Raw genomic sequence first — 19,796 nt, forward strand, 5'->3', positions numbered from 1 at the left:
CTTAAAGGTTGCAGACCCCTGCACTAGACAAAAGGGTTTTCTGTTTTTGAGCTGCTTCGCAAGACGATTTTTCCCTATGGGCTTGCTTTGCAAGACGAAAATGTCTTGCGAGTGTTCCGATTTTTTTCGCCCCCCCTTTTTTCTAAGCCGCTAATAGCCTTTTAGCCGCTAAGCCTTTAATAGCTGCTAAGCCGTTTATAGCTGCTAAGCCACTAATAGGGTTGCTTCGCAAGACGAAAAAACCGCTAGACAAAGAGACTCGTGGAACGGATTTATTTCGTCTTGCGAGGCACCACTGTATGTTTGTTTCTTTTGTGATGCAAACAAGTATCATGGCACAAAGTACCTCCTGAATGAAAAAGCAAATACTTCTAAAATAGGCACCACATCTTATCTGTTAAAAAATCTGACCAATTAAGCAAAATAAAACTTAGTGAAAATGTCTCATAAAAATTATGACTTGCTTTTGAGTAAGCATGCATAAAATTCTGCATATTTGAATTTTCTGTGAACAGACCTTGTCTAAACCCATTATCTTAGCTGTAGGCAATGCTCAGCAGAAGATTCATACTTGAAATTTACAAAAGCTGCATGTAGAATGAATGAATCTTTAACTACATTTTTTAGTGTTATATATACTCACTGGCAAACTGAGATGGTTGCTGTATTTAGTTGTCATGGACGTGACTGTCTTCATCATAGAGCAATTTGATGCTGACCAGTGCCAAATATTGTTTCAAAAATGTGGGCAAAGGTAAAGGGTTACCTGACATGGAACAGAACAGCCTGAACCACATGGTGCTGCTTCACACAAATAAGAAACCATGCAGTCTAGCTTCCTCATACCACTGTTACAGCATTCGAAAACATGCTTCGCACAACCCTTTACCAAAACATTTGGTGGTAATGATTCCAAGCTCCTTTACTGCAGTGGCTGCATTTGGTGGTTTAGAGATTACATAGCTGGATTAGTTATTTTGCTCAATGAATCTGACAACTAATTATAGGATATAAATGTCTTAAGTTATTCACAATATCTTACAAAATTTGCCAAGCTAATTGACATTTTACTAACTGCAGGCAGACAAAAGGAAGGGCCATCTAGTAATGATTTAGGGTTATCGTAAAAGGCATGATAAAATACTAAGGACACGTCAGCTTGAGGGTCTTGCATTAAGGTGTATTTGTAATACCTGTTGGTAAAACCATTTGGAATACTCTTTAAATTAGCTTTCCATTTTTTCCACTCTCAGCCACTTGGGCAGCACAATTCTGCTCTGAGATTTAATTACAGATACTTTTCTTCTACCCTCTTCTCATTAAAATCTGACCCCTTCTCTCATTCTCCCTCACACTACCCCTTTCCATATACAAGACGGGTATAACTAGACATCATACAAGTTAAACAAAAAGGAAATCAATATCCCTTTGAGGAGCACCAGGCTTTCATGATGTAGGTAAGGCACATTAATAGCTGCTAGCTGATGATTTATCTTTTTTAGCACCATTTGAAGAAGAAAGGGGAAAAGCTAAGTTTATTCCAGGAATCCATCCTGTTTTCCTGGGTAGGTGGGGAGGAAGTTAAGTTATAAATAAAGCACTCACACTTCTACACACTTCATCTTGTTTGCTACACTTTTTGTATGCTGGAATCTCACACAACCTAGCACCAACACGGCAGCTCCCAAGTCTGTGCAAACACAGCCCCCCACTACCAGTTTTTATGATGAAATGAAATATCTTCAAACGACAACCCTCACCTTTGTGACGTAATTTAGACTTCAGAGCTATCACTGCTGCTGTGCCGCGTGGTCACAGTTTCATTACTGCTGGAGTAGCCAGTGCAGGAATTTGCTTTCCCATTAGTAGAACGTCCCTTTCTCTTCAATAGGAAGATGATAATCAAAACTGTGCTGATCAGAAGCAGCAGCCCAGCTGCTCCTCCGACAATAGGTACAATCCTGTCTTCCATGTCACTTCCAGTAATTTCCAGGACCGGCTTCTCATATGGTTTACCTGGCGGGGACCAATCTTTCTGCTCAATAACAATTTTGTTAGACCGGTCAAGAGCTATGTGCTGGATGTTGGTGCCTCTATTCTTATCTGCACTGATATCTTGCGCAAGCGTAGGAGCATCTGAGATGGCTCTCCGACTGCGCCCAGAATGTGTAGCACCTGGGATTCCACTGCCTGAAGATAAAAAGTGATGGTACTCGACACTTCTCTTTCCAAGGCCTCTGTGGGCATTCTCACGTGACCGAACCATGTAGATAGTGTGGATGTACCATTCTCGACCTGCTGCTACCTGTTAAATTAAAAACACACATGACAACTTTAAGCAAAATTAAGTTCCTAAATGCCTCCTAATCTCTCTGGGGCTCAAGATTTCAAATATGACTGTCTCCTAGAGTACTGCACCTGACATAAAAATAACATGACAATGCTATTTTGCATGGGAGGGGGGCAGAGTTTAACAACACAGTATGCAAACCTAAAACCTGTTTTGTATACAGTCCCTTGATTTAAGATGGAAAGTTTACAATCTATTACAGGGAGTATTTGAAGGTGAGGATTTTGTATCCCTTGATCAATAACATTTAATTGTTTTATTTATTTAGTTCCACTGACATGAAAAAATAGATTTCATCATAAATAGGTTTGGATTGATGGTGCCAAAAATTGTCACTCATGTAAATTTATATGACAACAAAGAAAGCAAAAAACGTTTTTGACAAAATTCCCAGAACACTAAAACAAAAAATCACTGTTATGCATAAGGCTGTGTTTTGAAAAACTGCAGTAGTTTTGAAACATACCTTGCTTGCTAGATAGGAAGTTAGTCAGTTTCCAACATACAAAAGTTCTGGAACAATATTGCTCTCAGAGGTTACCTGGAATAGCGGAGTCGACAACATGCTGAATCCATCAGACCCTGGCTGCTTTACCAAAGGATAACCATCTATGTGATCAACAGCGAGTTTTGCATTGAAGGCCATATTTCCAAACACTTTTGCCTGGGTATCAGGCTGAGCTTTATCCTAGAAAACAAAGAAACCAACACTGGTACATTATTACATTCAGGATTTCAAACTTATTGTATTAGGACTGTGCTGTAGTGTACCATGGTACATACCAGTATCTTGAATCTGTATAAGAGGGAAGGGGAGTCTGCTAGGCAACCATATTCCTTGTTATCTGGACTGTACTTGGGGACATACCCGTCAGCCCCAGTGCACAAAAACACCTTCTCGATGTTACAGATGAAAGAATCTCCTAAATTCTGGACAGGATCCACCATGACACGACCATAGATTTCAGAGCCTAGAAATATTTTTAGAAAAAGTTATTTAGGAATACCATTGATACCCCTTACCTTCAAACGCAATCAGACCCCATACAGCAAATAGAAAAGTAATAATATACAATATAGAAATAATTAACATTATTTTTGTTACAATAAATGTAATTAAAAACATAAAATAAAATGTGTACAGTGGTACCTCGGGTTAAGTACTTAATTTGTTCCGGAGGTCCGTACTTAAGCTGAAACTGTTCTTAACCTGAAGCACCACTTTAGCTAATGGGGCCTCCTGCTGCTGCTGTGCCGCCGGAGCATGATTTCTGTTCTCAACCTGAAGCAAAGTTCTTAACCTGAAGCACTATTTCTGGGTTAGTGGAGTATGTAACCTGAAGTGTATGTAACCTGAAGGGTATGTAACACGAGGTAGCACTGTAAAGCAATTGTGCTCAATTTACATGATGTACACAATGGTGCTAACCTTACTTGGTTAGCAAAGTAACTTTGCAATCAGGGTGGTAGAATCAGGCTTTCACTTACTGTGCTGACTAATTTTAAAGTGAATTTGCACAAGCTTATCTTGCTACATGACTTCACATCAATCCTAGTTAAGCGTTCTCTGCATTTCTCAGAGATACAACCATCTTGTCAAGTCTTGTTGAGTGCAACCCCACTTTTCCTCACCAGGGGGCAGCCCATATCCAACCACACAAGCCCAGGGGGTTCTGCATAATAGATGTTAATTAAGTACTGATCAAACAGATGGTTTTGTTTTGTCCTAGCAACAGTTTGAGTACGCAACGCATTATGAACACTATGAATCCTACTTTCTAATAGCAATTTCATTCAGGGACACTTTGTTCAATAACTTTCAATCTCAATAAATTGTTCTTAAATACAACCACCCTTTAAAACACCCTTGAAGCCTAACCAGTTATTTTTCCTGGTAACTTTTATTAAAGCATCTTCCTTCCTTCAAAATACACCTTTTTCTATTCCCTTTTCACATTCTCAGCTATGAAATCATAGCATTAGTCAAAGGTGGAGAATAATATTAAGAAGAAAGAACATTAATTGATCCTAACACGATGCTAAAAGTAGCATGCCAGCAACTATATGTAAAGAGTAAAGCTATTTTTTTGCCTTCTGTGAATGCAACATCTGTTCCTTCTCCAAATCCCATGGAGCCATCAGACAGCCAGAGGTCCTTCTTTGACAACAGGAACATTTGGGTGTTTAGACTGAATTCAGCTGCTACCGGGTCACTGACCTATATAAAAAGAAAAAGAATCACTGTTTTGAAACTCAGCTATTAGTTTCTCAATTTCAGTTCTTTCTGATGCTTGTTCAACATCAGCTTGCTTGCTTTAGCTCTTCAAATTTAAAACGGCTAATTAAAATGTGTATTTTATATTTAATTTTCTTTAGTAATTTTTCTTTTGAAATCTTTAAGATAATATTTTAGTTTCCTGTTAATTGTGTTGCTTTGACTGTATTCTTGAACTTACTTGGTAATGTTTTATTCTGGATTGTTTTATCTGATTTGTTAATGTAGACATAAACCACTTTGAGATTTTTCTGCTTAAAAATATAAAGCAGTATAGAAATGAAAATAACAACAACAACCTCTTTGCACAAGAGCAGAGTCTGTGCAAGCAGACTGAATCCATTAACCCATTTATTAGAAGAAACACACTTTAATCAGAAAATTTTATTCATAATATAGTGCGGAAGTCTTGAAGACAACCATACTGAGTGAGACCAGTGGTCCACCTAGGCTTGTATTATCTATGCTGAACAGCAGTAGCTTCTGAAGACTCAGGCTAAGATCCTTCCCATCACTTCCTTACTTAATTGCTTTAGCTGGTGATTTGGGCATTGATCCTCGGGCCTTCTGCATATAAACCACTACTAATGAATTATGCCCCTTTTCTTCCCATTCATCAGGCTCAGTATAGCTTTTAAATCTTGGGTGATCCCCCCCCCCCCATATTATAGCACTTCCAGGAGAAGGATTTTGGGCCAAACGCACACAAACCACTAAAGGACTGCTAGTTTTGATGCTCAATGCAGCCGGTTAAAAATGAGAGACCAAGGGCCAGCAAGACACCATCAGTGGTACAGTCCAAATCAGTTACTACAATGCAGCCCTCTTGTGCTAGCTAGTAGCTCTTCACTGAAGTGCCCTCTCTTCTACTTCAAGAGTGGAAAGGGACATGGAGCTGCTGCCCAAAGTGGTGGGCATGTCAAATGAGCTCTACTCTTTCCCTGTAACCATCCGCAATCCTTCCCAGCCAAGTGATATGGAGAAGACACAGGGAAAGATAGCATTGATGTCACACACAGATAAGTGTGCCTAAATTATGGGGAGAGAGGAAAAATAACTTGGCACAGGGCTGTGATTTTCAAAGGCAGGCTTGACTCAAGTGGGGCATCAAATTCCACACCCAAGTTTAGCACTACAGTCAATGGCAAAGAAGGCTGGTTGTATCCAATAGTGGCTTAGTGCAAGAACCATGGCAAAATGGGGTCTCTTGTCTGGTGTTTTGGCTAGCTCAAGGTCACCCCTGGATATAGCCCACTTTAAACATCTGCAAATTTAAACATTAATTCTGCTCCCCACTCTACACCCCAAATTGGTGGATTTTTAAATATTCAGGACCAGCTCTTCTAAGTTAGTGGAAAATAAAAAATACAGTATGTAAAACAAGTTCCGACTCTACTACTGATGAGCTGCACAAGTAAACAATTTACTTCAATTTAATTGCCAAGGGAGTGTGCATGATGTGCCAGATAAATGCAGTCAAAATACTTTGTTGAGAGCATTAAACACAAGAGAGGTTTTACCTGCTGGAACCTGATATCTAGATCAAAGGTGATTGGCTCCCGGGGGCTACAGATGACAGGCTGGGTATATTCTTGGCTGGGTGCAGCAATACAGGGGATAAGTTTCACAGTATAAGTACCCGAATAGTCACGTACCTACAATAAGGGGTGCAAGATCAGAATATGAAGTTTTTGTTTAAAAGTGCTTTAGTTTAATACACACGCACACACACACACACACACACACACAACATAAAGATAGTACATTTGTCAATGGACTCTTTAGCATAATACTGCTTCACTTGGCTGTTTAAGTTCATATGTTTTGGACATCTACTTTTTAAGAATCATGGTGGGTGCTTCTGAGCCGAGCATTAGCTGTGCCTACTCAGCAGCTGACTCACTGATTCTGACACCCACCCACATCACGCAACTCTTCTTGTTTTCCTACAATCCTAAAGTGCAACCCCACTGAACTCAATGGGATGTACTTCTGAGCAAACATGTTTAGGGCTGGATATGCTTGGGATTCAAGAAAGGGCTTAAAAGAATGGTGTTCATTTCTGTCTGCATCCAGAGCTGACAGGTATTTTATATTTTAATTAAGGTTTCCTTCTAGCAGTAAGAATCACAGGTGACTGAAGTTCTCATTCAAAACCAATGTTGAGGCTGACATATCTTTGGTATATAAATCTTCCACTATCTCATCATTTATTTGCATTTCGCTTTTCTCCCCTAAAACGAAGCCCAAAGTAGCTTACAACATAAAAACCCCAAATACATACAAAGCAAAGGACCCAATACCCCAAAAATCTGAAAATAAAAGAACTACACTAAGTCTATATGATAAACTTTAAATTCAATACTTAAGAAAACACCAGTTCTGGTGATTTTTTATTTTTTTGGAAATGAGGAAATTTTACATTTAAGAATCCAAGAGGCACTGTGTAAATTGGGCATAACTTTTTCCATAGTTTGTGTCCAGCAGGGGACACTGCAATGGTGTTGAATTTGGAGGAGGGATGTCCATACATGTAATCAGACATGAAGCTTGCTGGGTAGCAAAATGCTGGACAAAATACACAGATGTGTTGGTTTTGGAGAACACACAATCTATCAGCTTAACCAATCATAGAGCTGTAAGAACAATGTATATTATGTAACAGCCACAAGCCGCCCCGCCCCCCACGAAAGGTGCTACAGAAAACTGCATTGTTGGCACTCACAGCAAAATCTGAGACAAATTTCCATTGCTGCATAGGCTGGTGGAAGGTTTGTTCACTTTGAGAAAGGCTGAGTGTAAACGTGAGGCCAGGGTGATCAGCAGACATCACCATTGATGACAAAGAAGTACCTGCCAAGGAAAAGGACACGTTTTTATGATGGAATGAATGTTGCCATCCAGCACACAGTGGCACACAAGGGCTCCTTATGGTCTCTGAAAAGAAATATTTCACTTCTCCTTGATCACAAAAAGCAAAACAAAATCTCCACCAAAAAGAATAAGGAGAATTATTAAGATTTATTGCATACCTAAGGTATAAAGCAAAAAGCTAATCTTACCTGGGTGGGACATCACAAATTGCCCTCTGAATCGAATCTCGGTCCTGAAGTAGACGACAAGCCGTCCTTCATCATTGATCTGCATGTTGGTTGGGTAGAGGGAGCCTAAATTCAAACAACCATTGCCATTACTATATACAAAAAGGTATTAAAGCTTTGCCACTTGTAGCATTTGAGAATTCAGATGCTACATACATCCCAGTTTACTGTGATTTTCAGATTGTTTGATTTCAGTGGAATTTGCAAACATGCGGTACCAGTCTCCTCTGGGCAAAATTTTCCTGTTTCCCCGCCAAAAGAATATACTGGTACAATTTTTGGAGGAGCACACAGAGAGTGTTGAAGGTGATGAATAAATTATTTGTAATAATAATAATAAAAAGTAAAATGTACTCAACATTGTAAACCCAGGGGCAGGGGCTGCCATTATTGGTCTTTGTGAGCCATTCTGGAAACCCTATTTCAGCTGAAAAGTAGATCAAAATGCTTCAACTAAATAAGAACTGAACAAAATCACCTTGGAGCTCAGCTTCTGGTGGGCTTCCTATACCGTCCTTCCAAAGAATGGCAGTATCATACACAAAGGTGAGCTTGAGCTCAGACTGCAAGTCAAAGTGCTGCCATCCTCCAACAGCAGCCGGGGAATGGAAGATGTAGGAGACATACAGGGGCACTCGTAGAGTCACATACGACTGGACCAGATTTAACACCTGCAAAACACCATAGTATTTGGTTATGCTATGTTCAGATTGCCTCCTGAGAAGTCAATTTCACAACCATTCTGGGAATGGTATTAAGTCTCATCCTCATTCCGTCCTGAGTTGCTGAGTTTGACAGATGTTCTGAGTGTGTGTATGTACATGTTGGCTCCTGAACAAACTTCACTGGCTTTGATTAAAAATCCACTTTGATGCTTTATGAATGAATTGCAGCTTGTGTTGAAGTGTGAGATAACGAAGCACAGATCAAATCCAAGCCGGCAGGCAGGCAGGCAAGCACTCTTGCTGGCTTCTGAGATGCAACCCTGGCAAAGAACACAAACACCCTGGAACTGACTTGACAGTCATCCCAAAGTGTAATCTGGAGTTACAGCTAAATCCCTATTATAGGATTAAGTTGATACTAACAGTCTCACAATCGTTTGTGATCTCCAGTGCATTCCGGTCCAACTTTCTGGAAGTGAATGGGTAATGATTAAGCTCTTGTTCAGTGAAATGGTCATTTAAAGAAACAACAATGCAGATAGTTTGAGGGAGTTAAACTGAAGCTTGCCTTAACTTTCAGCACTGATAACAAATCACATGGCAGTTAAGAAATGGGCCAGTCAAAAGTCCAGCCATTAATAAATACATGCTATGACTTGCTCAGGATCCAAACAAAAAGAAACACCCAATAATGAAAGTAGTCTCTCAGCTTTTGATCAAAATTAAAATGCAGCTCAAATCCTTACTGACTTGCCCTATCGATTATGCTGGATTCTCAATGTCTATCATCCCGTGGGAGTTGGAGTCCAATAACATCTGGGCTCTGGTCCATGGGGTCACGAAGAGTCAGACACAACTAAACAACAACAACCACAGATTTCCCAACCTTGATATGGCAAGTAAATGATCCTAATTTATGGTGTTAAGAGCGGTGACTCCTGACAGGTGAAAGACATCTTTAAGCCTCCATGGACCAACAGGCCAGGATTCGCACCTGCATGACTGTTTCAACCAAGTTTTACTCAGAGTAAACCTAGCTGAGCCAGGTCCATTCATTTCAAAAGGTGCACTCTGAGTAAAATTTAGTTGAAACAATACTACTGCTGCTGCTTTTAATGACTGAACAGTTATTTTGTTTTTGTTTTTGTTTTTTTTTCTTCTTCTTGTGCTATGACTACTATAAATAAAATAATGAATGAATAATGTTAACCCATTCACTACAATGTGATATTTCATCTTCCTTGAACTTGCAAGATAAAATCCCATGTTGCAGTGATACACTTACTGCAATGAATGTGCTAACAACACAGGCATCTTTTACTTGTATGTAAGCAGCACATAAGAGATGCGGGCGGCGCTGTGGGTTAAACCACGAAGCCTAGGACCTGCCGATTGGAAGGTCAGTGGTTCGAATCCCCGTGATGGGGTGAGCTCCCATTGCTCGGTCCCTGCTCCTGCCAACCTAGCAGTTCGGAAGCACGTCAAAGTACAAGTAGATAAATAGGTACCGCTTCGGCGGGAAGGTAAACGGCATTTCCGTGCGCTGCTCTGGTTCGCCACCATCTCGCTGGCTCCCTCGGCCAATAAAGCGAGATGAGCGCTGCAACCCCAGAGTCGTCCGCGACTGGACCTAATGGTCAGGGGTCCTTTTACCCTTTACCTTTTAAGCAGCACATAAATGGACATCTTTGCTTCTCTCTATGAAAGTGGCTCCACATGTATTTCATGGCAAAGTGGCTTTTGAAATTCAAGGGACAAGGGGTTATCATGTGGTGAAAAGGTTTATGTCCTTCACACAAAAATCCAATGTACACATATAGCATGCAACTTCTCGTGCCACACAGCTTAAAAGATGATCATGTATGCTCACTAACAAGCATCATGTTATGGTCCTACTGATTAACTTAATTGCATATGAAATAGAACGTGCCTGCCTCTGAGTCTGGGAATCCTTTGTGAAAGTCCAAGCCTTGTTGCTAGGCAGCTTCAAGCTACGAGATCCTAAACCCTTGTGTGTGTTCTCTAGAGGTGCTGCTAGAGGAGGGAGGCTGAGTTAATGAGCAGAGTCCAGATGGGGGTGGCTGGGCAGAGGTGACTAACAGGGGGAGCATATGCATTTGGAAACAACCAACAGCTGAGCTACATACAGAACTATTTTGCTACAACTGTCATGAATTTTAAAGAAGGGGCAGGGAAACCACTAGAAACCTTTGTGTGTGGTATGAGCCAACATGACTGCACAAGCGAGTTTTTGACACTCTTCATTTTGCTTTGCTTACAGTTTTACAATAATAGTTGGTTTCAATACAAGATGCTGAGTTACCCGTCAGCTTTTACTAATCAAAGGAATGTTGTAAAGATTTAAGTTGGGAATGAGTCATCTTAAAGATAGATGAGATCAATCATTCATTAGTTTTCACATGTGGGCTCTCTAGAAGACTGTCTGTATTAGTGCAAATCAGTATATCATTCCCTTGTCAGGAGCACACTGTGTGCCAGACCTCTCTCTTGCCTGCCCAGCAAGTGACTGTGATGTCCATGTCACTGCAGTGCTGTTTATGCAGTGAGCTCCCATGCCACATCCATCTTGGTTACTGAGGTGAGCAGTGTTCGTCATAAGTCAAATAGTGTTTCTAATGAGGTCATGCAAGTATTTGAGAGTCACTGCACATGACTGCCATGCTGTTTGTGGCAGTTTCTTGGAGCCCAGCAAATGGGAATGTTAGAATTGTGTGGAAGAAGCAAAACCTACATTGGGCCACTATTCCTGTAAAGGAGGTCTGTGATAATTGGCAAATCAGGGTGGGGCCGTATCTCAATGGCCATGCACAATATCTGCATGCTTCAACTTTCAGCATCTCCATTCAGGACTGACTCCAGAAGGTGGCAAAGTCAGGCATTTGCCTGGGCCCCAAGACCAGCAAAGAGCCTACAATGGCAACATTTCAAGAGAATACAAATAGTCAAGAAGATCAGAAGTAATGTAAGAGAATTCTTAGCTTGCATTAACTACTTTTTCTAACTTAACTGCCCACCTCCACCCTCTGCCCCCAGTAAATAAATCCTGGACCTGTCTCTGTCTCCAGATATCAAATATTTTAGCTAGAAGAGTCGGGAAAGATCTCCATATGATGCACTAAAATGCTGCAAGCTTGTAAGAGATGGATGGGCCAATGATGAACTCAATATAAGTTAGCTTCATGTGTTCATAACAGGCTCTGCTCTGGATAAATGAGAACGAAACCTGTTTGGTGTAAGAGGCCACGGCTGGCACAGGTGCAAGCTAAAAAAACAAAACCAGACGCAGCTACCACAAGCAGGTAGCTGTTTGTACCAGTTTTCAGCCAGGCTGTCATGTTGTACCTAATCTGAAGGTACCGTAACAAGTATATGCACTCAATAAGTGTGCCCGTATAACCAGGATCAGAGTTAAGTGCTAAAGGCAATTCAGATTTAGCAAGCTCTGTATTAACCTGGGTGGGTTCCAGTGCACTGACCTGTGGCTAACAGTAGAGAGTGGTTTAATAGGACAGATTAACAAGAAAGCTTGCAGCCACCAACAGAGTGGCATGGAAGTACAAGGTTCAAAACGTAACATCTTAGGCTTCTGTGTTTGCCAGGGAAGAGCAAGCCAAAGCTCCTCTGAAATCTTGGCGTGGATCATTATGAGCTTGGCACCAGCCTCCACTTTCACCCAAACTGACCTGGCAGTGCAGATGCCAAACACCAGCACCAGGGGGCTTCCTTATACCTGACATAGCTGTGCTCCAGAAACCAGATTCCTTGGGAAATGTAGTTTCTTAGGGCACCTGAGTCTTAGGAAAACTAAGTAAAGTATTTTTTCAAAAAGCTTTGATTTTCAATCTTGTGCAGCCCCACCCCCCTGACTATTTCAGTGTGCCACAGAGATGTCTTAAGAAATCCTCAATGACGACATTTTGCCAATCAAATTAATTTCCGACGGTAGAGTCGCTATTTGGTGTTTAAACTCAACCTGTTCTAAGATATGGACCATTAATAACAACACGGGTAGTACTGGAAATGCATCAGGTATTGCACAGAAAAGCAAAACACAAGAAAGGAAACTAAATCCCACTTCCACAAACCCGTTAAGTACAGTCATGGAGCAGATGCCAACATATCCTTCAGCTGCCATGTAGAACTCAATTATCGCCCCATGGCTTCTATAGAGCTGGGCTCAGTGGCAGAGCCCTCCCATTTAAATGAGTCAGGCAGTGAGGGATGTAAAAGACCTCACCCACAACAGCCACTGCCATTCGGAGTAAATAAATGGACAAATAAGGCTAGATAGGTGAATGGTTTGTCTTTGTATAAAGGCAGCTTCCCAAGTTCCCATGCCACAAACTCAAGTGCATGCAACTGGGCACAATGCTAGCATTTTCTTTTCAGTTACATAGGCTTGCTTTTCATGCACGCAGCATACCTGACCATCTGTGCCAATGGAGCCACTGCAGTCGGTCAGCAGTTCTGACATGTCATAGTAGCTGTTAAACTCCCACAGGCAGGCCTCCAGATTAAGGTTACGGTAGAAACGCAGGGTCTTGGCAGATCGCACAGCGCTGCTGTACTGGTAGGGTGAAGTTTCTCCAATCACTTCTGGGTTCTTGGTGTCCTCTGTGATGAATCCATAAGTTGTCTCAATTTCGTTATAATCCAAGAGGTTTGAGCACTTGTGATTGCCTACACGAGTGCCATCAGGGCTAAGAGTCAGCTCAAAGTTGGACAAAGGTCTAGTTGATATAACTGGCAGCATCCCTGAAAATAGAAGAACATGCAAGAAGAGCCATATAAAGCAACCTGTTTTGCACAGTGGACAACCAGAGGCCTATGAGAAGCCCACAAGCAGGGACAAAGCTGTTCTCCCGTTCTTCCCTAACAACTGGTACATTCAGGGGGCAGGATAGCATCACAACTAGTACCACTGGTAGCCTTATCTCCATGAATTTTTAACCCATTTAAGTTGGTGGTCCCCATCCCATCTTGAGATGGTGAATCCAAGTGTTTAAGTATGAATCACCAGTCATGTGATTGTGATGACAGATAGTGCTGCACCAGTTGTTGTTCAGTATTAATCAAATGCACATGTCTGGTACTTACCATCCATATGAGGCATTGTAACTGTTAATTTGATCAGGTTGGAATAGTCAGGATCATCAGGACCTGTGTAACGTATTCTGGCTGAGAAAGGTTCTGCTCCAACTGTTCCTGGTATACGGGGCTGACACAGGCCTACGTGGAAAAGGGCAAAAGGTTGATTATAAAAAAAGTGAGAGTAATTCTGCTTCATCTTTCCTTGGAAGAACCAAATTTATAAATGCTGATACTTTAAAAACACATGTAATCTTATGGTTGACATAATATACTCTTGATCTGATTGTGAAGCCAACACTACTGGGCACAGTCCCAGATTACTTGAGTAGTAGCGGCAGGGCCACTTTTTCTTCCATGCAGCACCACCCCCAGTTCAACAGGACAGGAACCAGTGTGGGATGAAGATTTCCTCTACCTCCACAGGAAAGACAGAAGCTATAATATGCATCACAGAAGCCAATACCATTTGGGATTGGCACCGTCTTGGTCTCTCATTCACAGGAACTGCTGTATGGACTGAGATTGCCCTTTTATTTCACTTCCTGATGATGAAACTAAGTTATATTGGGTCTGGGCCTGCTACCCACAGGTATGATCCATATACTCATCCATATATGATTAGAACGTCCAGTTCCAGCAGGTTGCAGAGCAGACATGTGAGAGCAGAGCTCTCCTTGCTTTGATTATGGAACTTGCCTACTTTATAGTTTCAGCCGCAAGATGGAAGGAAGCCCTTGGTGGAAGTGCAAAATATGATAACAGGACAAAATATGTGATGGGCTACAACCAAGGTTTGCACTCTGGTTTACAGCTTGTAGTTTGGCAGGGGAAATGAAACATGAGCCAGGGGTTGGATGACATGCTCAGTCAAACCATGGCTTGGCGCAGCACATCAGCAAAACAGCCATAACATCCCTGTGTGCAAAGTCACTGATTTCCAAAGCCTTTCCACCCATTTCATTAAGGTGAAAGCACTATAGGAAGTAGGCATATACTATACAACTTTGCAGAGGTTGAGAACCTCAGGACTGGATCTGAATGTGCCCCCCAAGCTTCTCTATCTGGGCCCTCTATCTTTCCCCAGGATAGACCCCCCTCCCCAACCACATCCTCTACACCCCGTGCTTCACATCCACCGTGCGTGTCCTTGAACTATGAAAAAGCCCTTTGAAACAAACATCTATTTCAGCTTCATGAAAGCCACTTGATTTTACTTCATTCAGGAAGACTTTCCGCTTCCTTACCTTCTCCCCTGTTTATTGTGTAAATTGGGCTCAGTAATTCTAAACCCACATCTCCATTGGCATTGACAGCACGTGCTGCACACTGGACCCTCGAACCAGCCTGGAAATATATGGAGTCCAAGGCAATGGACTTGGTGTTGGTGAAGAAAGTGTTGGAGTCCACTTCTCGCATGGGACTGGTAACCCCATCACTGCCACTTGGAGCGCTGACAAGCCAGCGATACAAGGTCAGCGTGTCATTGATGTTTTCAGCAGCACAAATAGATCCAGTCTTGTCATAATCTGAATATTTGGGGTTGCATGCCTGAAGTTAAATAGAAACATACAATAAATCCACTGAATTATATCTAAACTTGCTCTGGGAAAGTAAATAATTCAGATCAAATTCTGAGTAAAAGGTATTTTTCCTTGTGTTGCATTAGTGTTTAAAGAGTTCTCCCCCCACCCCCCACCCCCGCTTGCTACTGGTTTCATCACCACAGGCGCTGCATTTTAGTTTCATAATAATGGAGGAATTGAATCTTAACGTATGTGGCATCTAAAATTAACAATCTGATACTGTGGAAAGCCTTCAGTTTATCACAGCTCAGATGCCTCCCAGGTGCTTGGAAGGAAAAGAAAGGTGTATCATATAATATATGTAAATCATATCATGCATTAGCTAAAGTCAGAAAAAAGGCAGGGATTGAAGTTCATTTTTTCTTGTGCTTTCATCCAATTGTGAGCCAGGGCTAGAAAGATTAATAAGTTTAAAATGGCCCCAGTTTCCCAAAACAGAAAAGTAAGAAACTGGATAGGATACAACCTCTATGGACAGCTCATTGAGTGGTATTGAGCATCTTACTATCTCTTTACCTCAGTTCCCTATCTGTAGGGAGTAAAAGTGACTCATCTCATGAGCATGCAAAATGAAGATCATAATATGCTCTGAAAACTAAAACTGCTATAAAACGCCAAATATCAGTCTCGAGAAATGAGGTGTGTAATTCTAAGTACTGAAATTGAATGCATGCCTTAAGCCTCCAGGAGAGCTAAGGAGATCATAGAATCACAGAGTCATAGAACTGTAGAGTTGGAAGGGATCCCGAGTGCCATCTAGTCCAACCCCCTCTGCAATGCTGGGGTCTCAGCTGAAGCATCCATGACAGATGGCCATCCGACCTCTGTTTAAAAACCCCCAAAGAAGGAGAGGCCACCCTCCCAAGGGGGTCTGTGCCACAGTTTTACACATCCAGAAAGCGTTCACTTCCCAACCAGTAGCAGACCTTTAGAAAATATAATCTGGAGAAGAGCTGGCAGAGCAGAACGTACCGTTACACACACAACAGGGTAGCCAGTTGGAGGCTGGGGGTTTCCTTTGCTTTTAGCAGTGTCGTCATACAGCAAGAGAGAGACAACCTGGGGCACAGCTGGGAAAGTCACATCTGCCACACTGTCCATTTCTTCAATGTACACAATAGCTTTGTTCATCTGAAAGGAGAGGCAGAAAAGAAGGTTCCATCTGCAAGCATGCTGCTTCTACTGTAAACGTTTATACTGCAACTTTGCAAGATTGAGCAGAAAAGTGCCTTTCCACTGGAGTAAGGAAACATTTGGATCCACCCTATGTCTGTTACAAGATATCTTTTTTTAAAATGCACTAAGCTAACTCATACAGGATACAATTTCCAAAACTTTTAATAAAAGCAAACAAACAGCCAGATGACATCAGATGGCTGTTTGTATGTGAAAGAAGTTCTGCCACGAAACAGATAATGTTTGAACACAGATTAGGCACATAATAAAAATAGGTATTTTTCATTGAGGGTTCAACTAGGTACGATTAGATTGTATGTGGACACATTTCTCAAATAGCAGCTGGGGGGAGGATTTTAAATCAGGTAAAAGGGAGAAGGATGAAACTTCCTTCAGTGTCACAGTTCTGTTTAGATTTGAGGTCCTGCGTATCTGATACCAAAGGTGTTTTTTTTTATAAAAAAAAACACACACACACACACCAGGAGACCTGATCCTAGGCTTCCAGTCTAGTTTGGTCCTCTCCTCAAAATTGGCATCTAAGGAGGTCAAAGAACAGCGACACTTTTATTTGTTGCTGTTTCTGAATCATCATGATCAAAAGCAATTGTGTCCACAACAAACCAAAAATGACCTAGTTCTTACCTGTGTCTCAGCTACCATATTCTCATCTGGTTTCAAGTGCACTGTGAATGCTTCACGCATTTCTCTCACTCCATCATACAAAACTTCAACCTCAACAAAGTGCTCTGTTTCTCCTTCTTTGAATTCAATATCTGAAATGAAGATATATTATAGAAAGAACTAAACTTTCCCTCTCCAGTCATCAGCACAGTTAGGCTAGGTTCCAAAAGGCAACAGTCTTGGCTCCTCACACACCGTGTCAAACTCATGTTGGGCACCTGGCTGGCAGAAAACCAACTGCTAAAAACCAAGCAAAATACCTAGTACTGGTATGAATAGTCTAGGGGTGTTCATTGTTGTCAGTGGAGGTTAGCAGTGGCTGAAGGCACCCTTTCTCAGTTTAGGCTGTTGTGCCAGATTCCACACAGGGATCAGATGACCACAGGGATCCATGCACTGGTAACCTAAGGAATGGACTGTTGTAATACACACTGTGTAGGGCTGCCCTTAAGGTTGGTCTGGAAGCTTTAGCTCATGGGTAGGCAAACTAAGGCCCAGGGGCCGGATCCGGCCCAATTGCCTTCTAAATCTGGCCTGCAGACGGTCCGGGAATCAGCATGTTTTTACATGAGTAGAATGTCTCCTTTTATTTAAAATGCATCTCTGGGTTATTTGTGGGGCATAGGAATTTGTTCATTTTATTTTATTTTTTCAAAATATACTCCGGCCCCCCCACAAGGTATGAGGGACAGTGGGCCGGCCCCCTGCTGAAAAAGTTTGCTGACCCCTGCTTTAGCTTGTGTAAAATGCAGCAGTTGGGTTGCTAACAGGAGCAGCCTACTTTGATTATGAAACATCTCTGCTAAATAAGCAGCACTAGATGCCAATTTGCTACTGAGTCAAGCTTAAGTGTCTGTTGCTGACTTAAAAAAACACTTAACCATCTGGTCAGTGGAGGAAATACTTGCACCCATATAGGCCGCCCAGGCTACTGAAATTCTCAGGGGGATGCCCTCTTGGTTGTACCACAGCCTGTGGAACTACCTCTGGTGGAGACCAACGGAAGAGAAGGCCTTAGCTGTTGCGCACTCAGCTGTATTTTAATTTGTACTCAATTGAGCTGATTTATAATGTGTTTTTACTGGTTTAAAATTATAATCTGCATTCATCTGGTGGTGTGTGTGTGTGTAAATAAATAACATTTACTTTAATTTTTCTAGGATTCAGAGAAAAGTCTCACCGTCAGACACTGGATTGTAGTCTTCTCCAGAGGTAGCCGAACCATCTTTAGTATGGATTCTCACAATAGAAACTTTGGAACTGTCCCCCACACGCAAAACTGGAATCTTTACAACTGCAATCTCCCCAGGCTCTTGAGGCTCTTGAATGCTATATTTGATTTCGGAGAACTTAATCACTGGTTCTGCAAGAGAACTGAAAAACATCACTCTCTCCTATTTAATAATTTTATTTATACATAAGCAGAATTGTTTGAAGGACACATGCAGGATTGTATCCTTAGTGCTTATAGGGTGTCTCTGGCTATGAACAACAAAAAATGTGCACACAAAGCCATCAAACAACACCAGAAAAAGAAAAGAAAAGCAATGAGCTGTCTATCAGGACAGCAACAAAGAACACGGAAATAAAATTAATTCACCTATACATCCCGCACCCCCTTTTCATTTTCTTGTTTTATCATGTTTCAGCTATTGGATTAAGCTTTCTTTACATTTTAAAATCACCAATATTCACTTGAGGGAGTGTATGGGTATGGTTTTTTAGTAACATGATATTTTTTTCAACAAAAATTGATTGTACTACTGGGAACAATGCTATTTTTACACAAGCAATTAAAAAACAACTGTACTTGAATGCTGGGCATATGAGAAAGTAAACTAATGCTTTGTTCCATTTAATCCCACACCTTTGATCTGACAATATGTAATGAGTACAAAGTGGCTCATAAACTCACTGTCTTCTTCATCTTTAATCTTCACCAAAGTTTCTTTTTGTTCCCCAACGGAGGCACCAAATGTTGAAGTGCTTTTAGGTGTTCCAAGCACCAGTCTGAACTCTTCCTCCTCTTCATAGATGGCATCATCTTCAAGGACCACCACACACGGCTTCTCAATCTCTCCTGCAGGAGGCAAAACACCAGATTAGTTGGCATAAATATTTTGGGTAGCACCTACAACCTAACTCCACTTTCCAAATTAAATATATGCTGGGTTGGCTCCAATGTTGTGCAAGAAAAAGTCAGCTCACACCACAGAACATTATCTTCCCCTCTTCTGATGCTGGTGTGTGTGTGTGTTTGTGTGTGTGTGTGCGTGTGAATATTGAACATTAAAGACTACAGTAGAGGGGGAATTGCCCAGAATGTAATTCACTGGCTTCACACTGCAGTCTCCCTTTGAAGCTCCTTTGAACCTTAACAAAATGATTTAATATGTGTATGTTAATTTCCCAACAACAAAACTGAGCTAAATGTTTAATGTGAAGCAAGCACAACTGAATTCAATGGGATTTACTCCCTGGTATGTGCATGTATAGGATTGCAGACTTAGGGCCCCTTTAGACTAGCAGGGGTTTTGTGTGTGTAACATGTCACTAACACAACAGCAGTGCATTAGTAGTGGATTTATATTGGGCCACATAATTTTGCTTTCTTGGTTGTTCTGTGATGCTTCCTCATTGCTGTCACATTATTGACATCTGGAGGAGTGCTCTTGCAGTACAGCACAACAGGAGCAGGACAAAGCAACAACATCTGTGGTATAGGTTGCAGTTTTTCATCAGGAAGGTACAGAACATGCACCGACTGGAACTTGAAACTTTTGCAAATATCACTGAGAGAAGGATTTTGTCTGACTGCCCTGGAACAGATACTGTCACAAATGCATAATA

General features: G+C 41.5%; 1 protein-coding gene across 2 annotated transcripts in view; it reads right to left on the reverse strand.

Annotated features, from left to right (window-relative positions):
* Positions 1-1,250: 1,250 nt before the first annotated feature.
* The window catches only part of FREM3 (FRAS1 related extracellular matrix 3), an 87,558-nt gene continuing 69,012 nt past the window's right edge, over positions 1,251-19,796 (reverse strand). The window contains exons 10-24 of one of the 2 annotated variants that reach the window (XM_082237530.1): positions 18,862-19,026; positions 18,127-18,309; positions 16,908-17,038; positions 16,059-16,217; positions 14,748-15,051; positions 13,510-13,641; positions 12,836-13,167; positions 8,205-8,397; positions 7,688-7,792; positions 7,351-7,478; positions 6,146-6,280; positions 4,442-4,568; positions 3,134-3,321; positions 2,892-3,038; positions 1,251-2,305 (exon numbers count right to left, since the gene is read on the reverse strand). In XM_082237530.1, coding sequence (XP_082093656.1) covers positions 1,775-2,305; positions 2,892-3,038; positions 3,134-3,321; positions 4,442-4,568; positions 6,146-6,280; positions 7,351-7,478; positions 7,688-7,792; positions 8,205-8,397; positions 12,836-13,167; positions 13,510-13,641; positions 14,748-15,051; positions 16,059-16,217; positions 16,908-17,038; positions 18,127-18,309; positions 18,862-19,026 — 2,960 coding nt within the window. In that variant the 3' untranslated portion in view covers positions 1,251-1,774. Of the gene's footprint in view, positions 2,306-2,891; positions 3,039-3,133; positions 3,322-4,441; positions 4,569-6,145; positions 6,281-7,350; positions 7,479-7,687; positions 7,793-8,204; positions 8,398-12,835; positions 13,168-13,509; positions 13,642-14,747; positions 15,052-16,058; positions 16,218-16,907; positions 17,039-18,126; positions 18,321-18,861; positions 19,027-19,796 lie in introns of those variants that run through there. The other variant, XM_082237531.1, reaches the window with a different exon arrangement.

Source organism: Podarcis vaucheri (genome assembly GCF_965113315.1).
Source record: "Podarcis vaucheri genome assembly, chromosome: 9".
NCBI classification, from domain to species: domain Eukaryota; kingdom Metazoa; phylum Chordata; class Lepidosauria; order Squamata; family Lacertidae; genus Podarcis; species Podarcis vaucheri.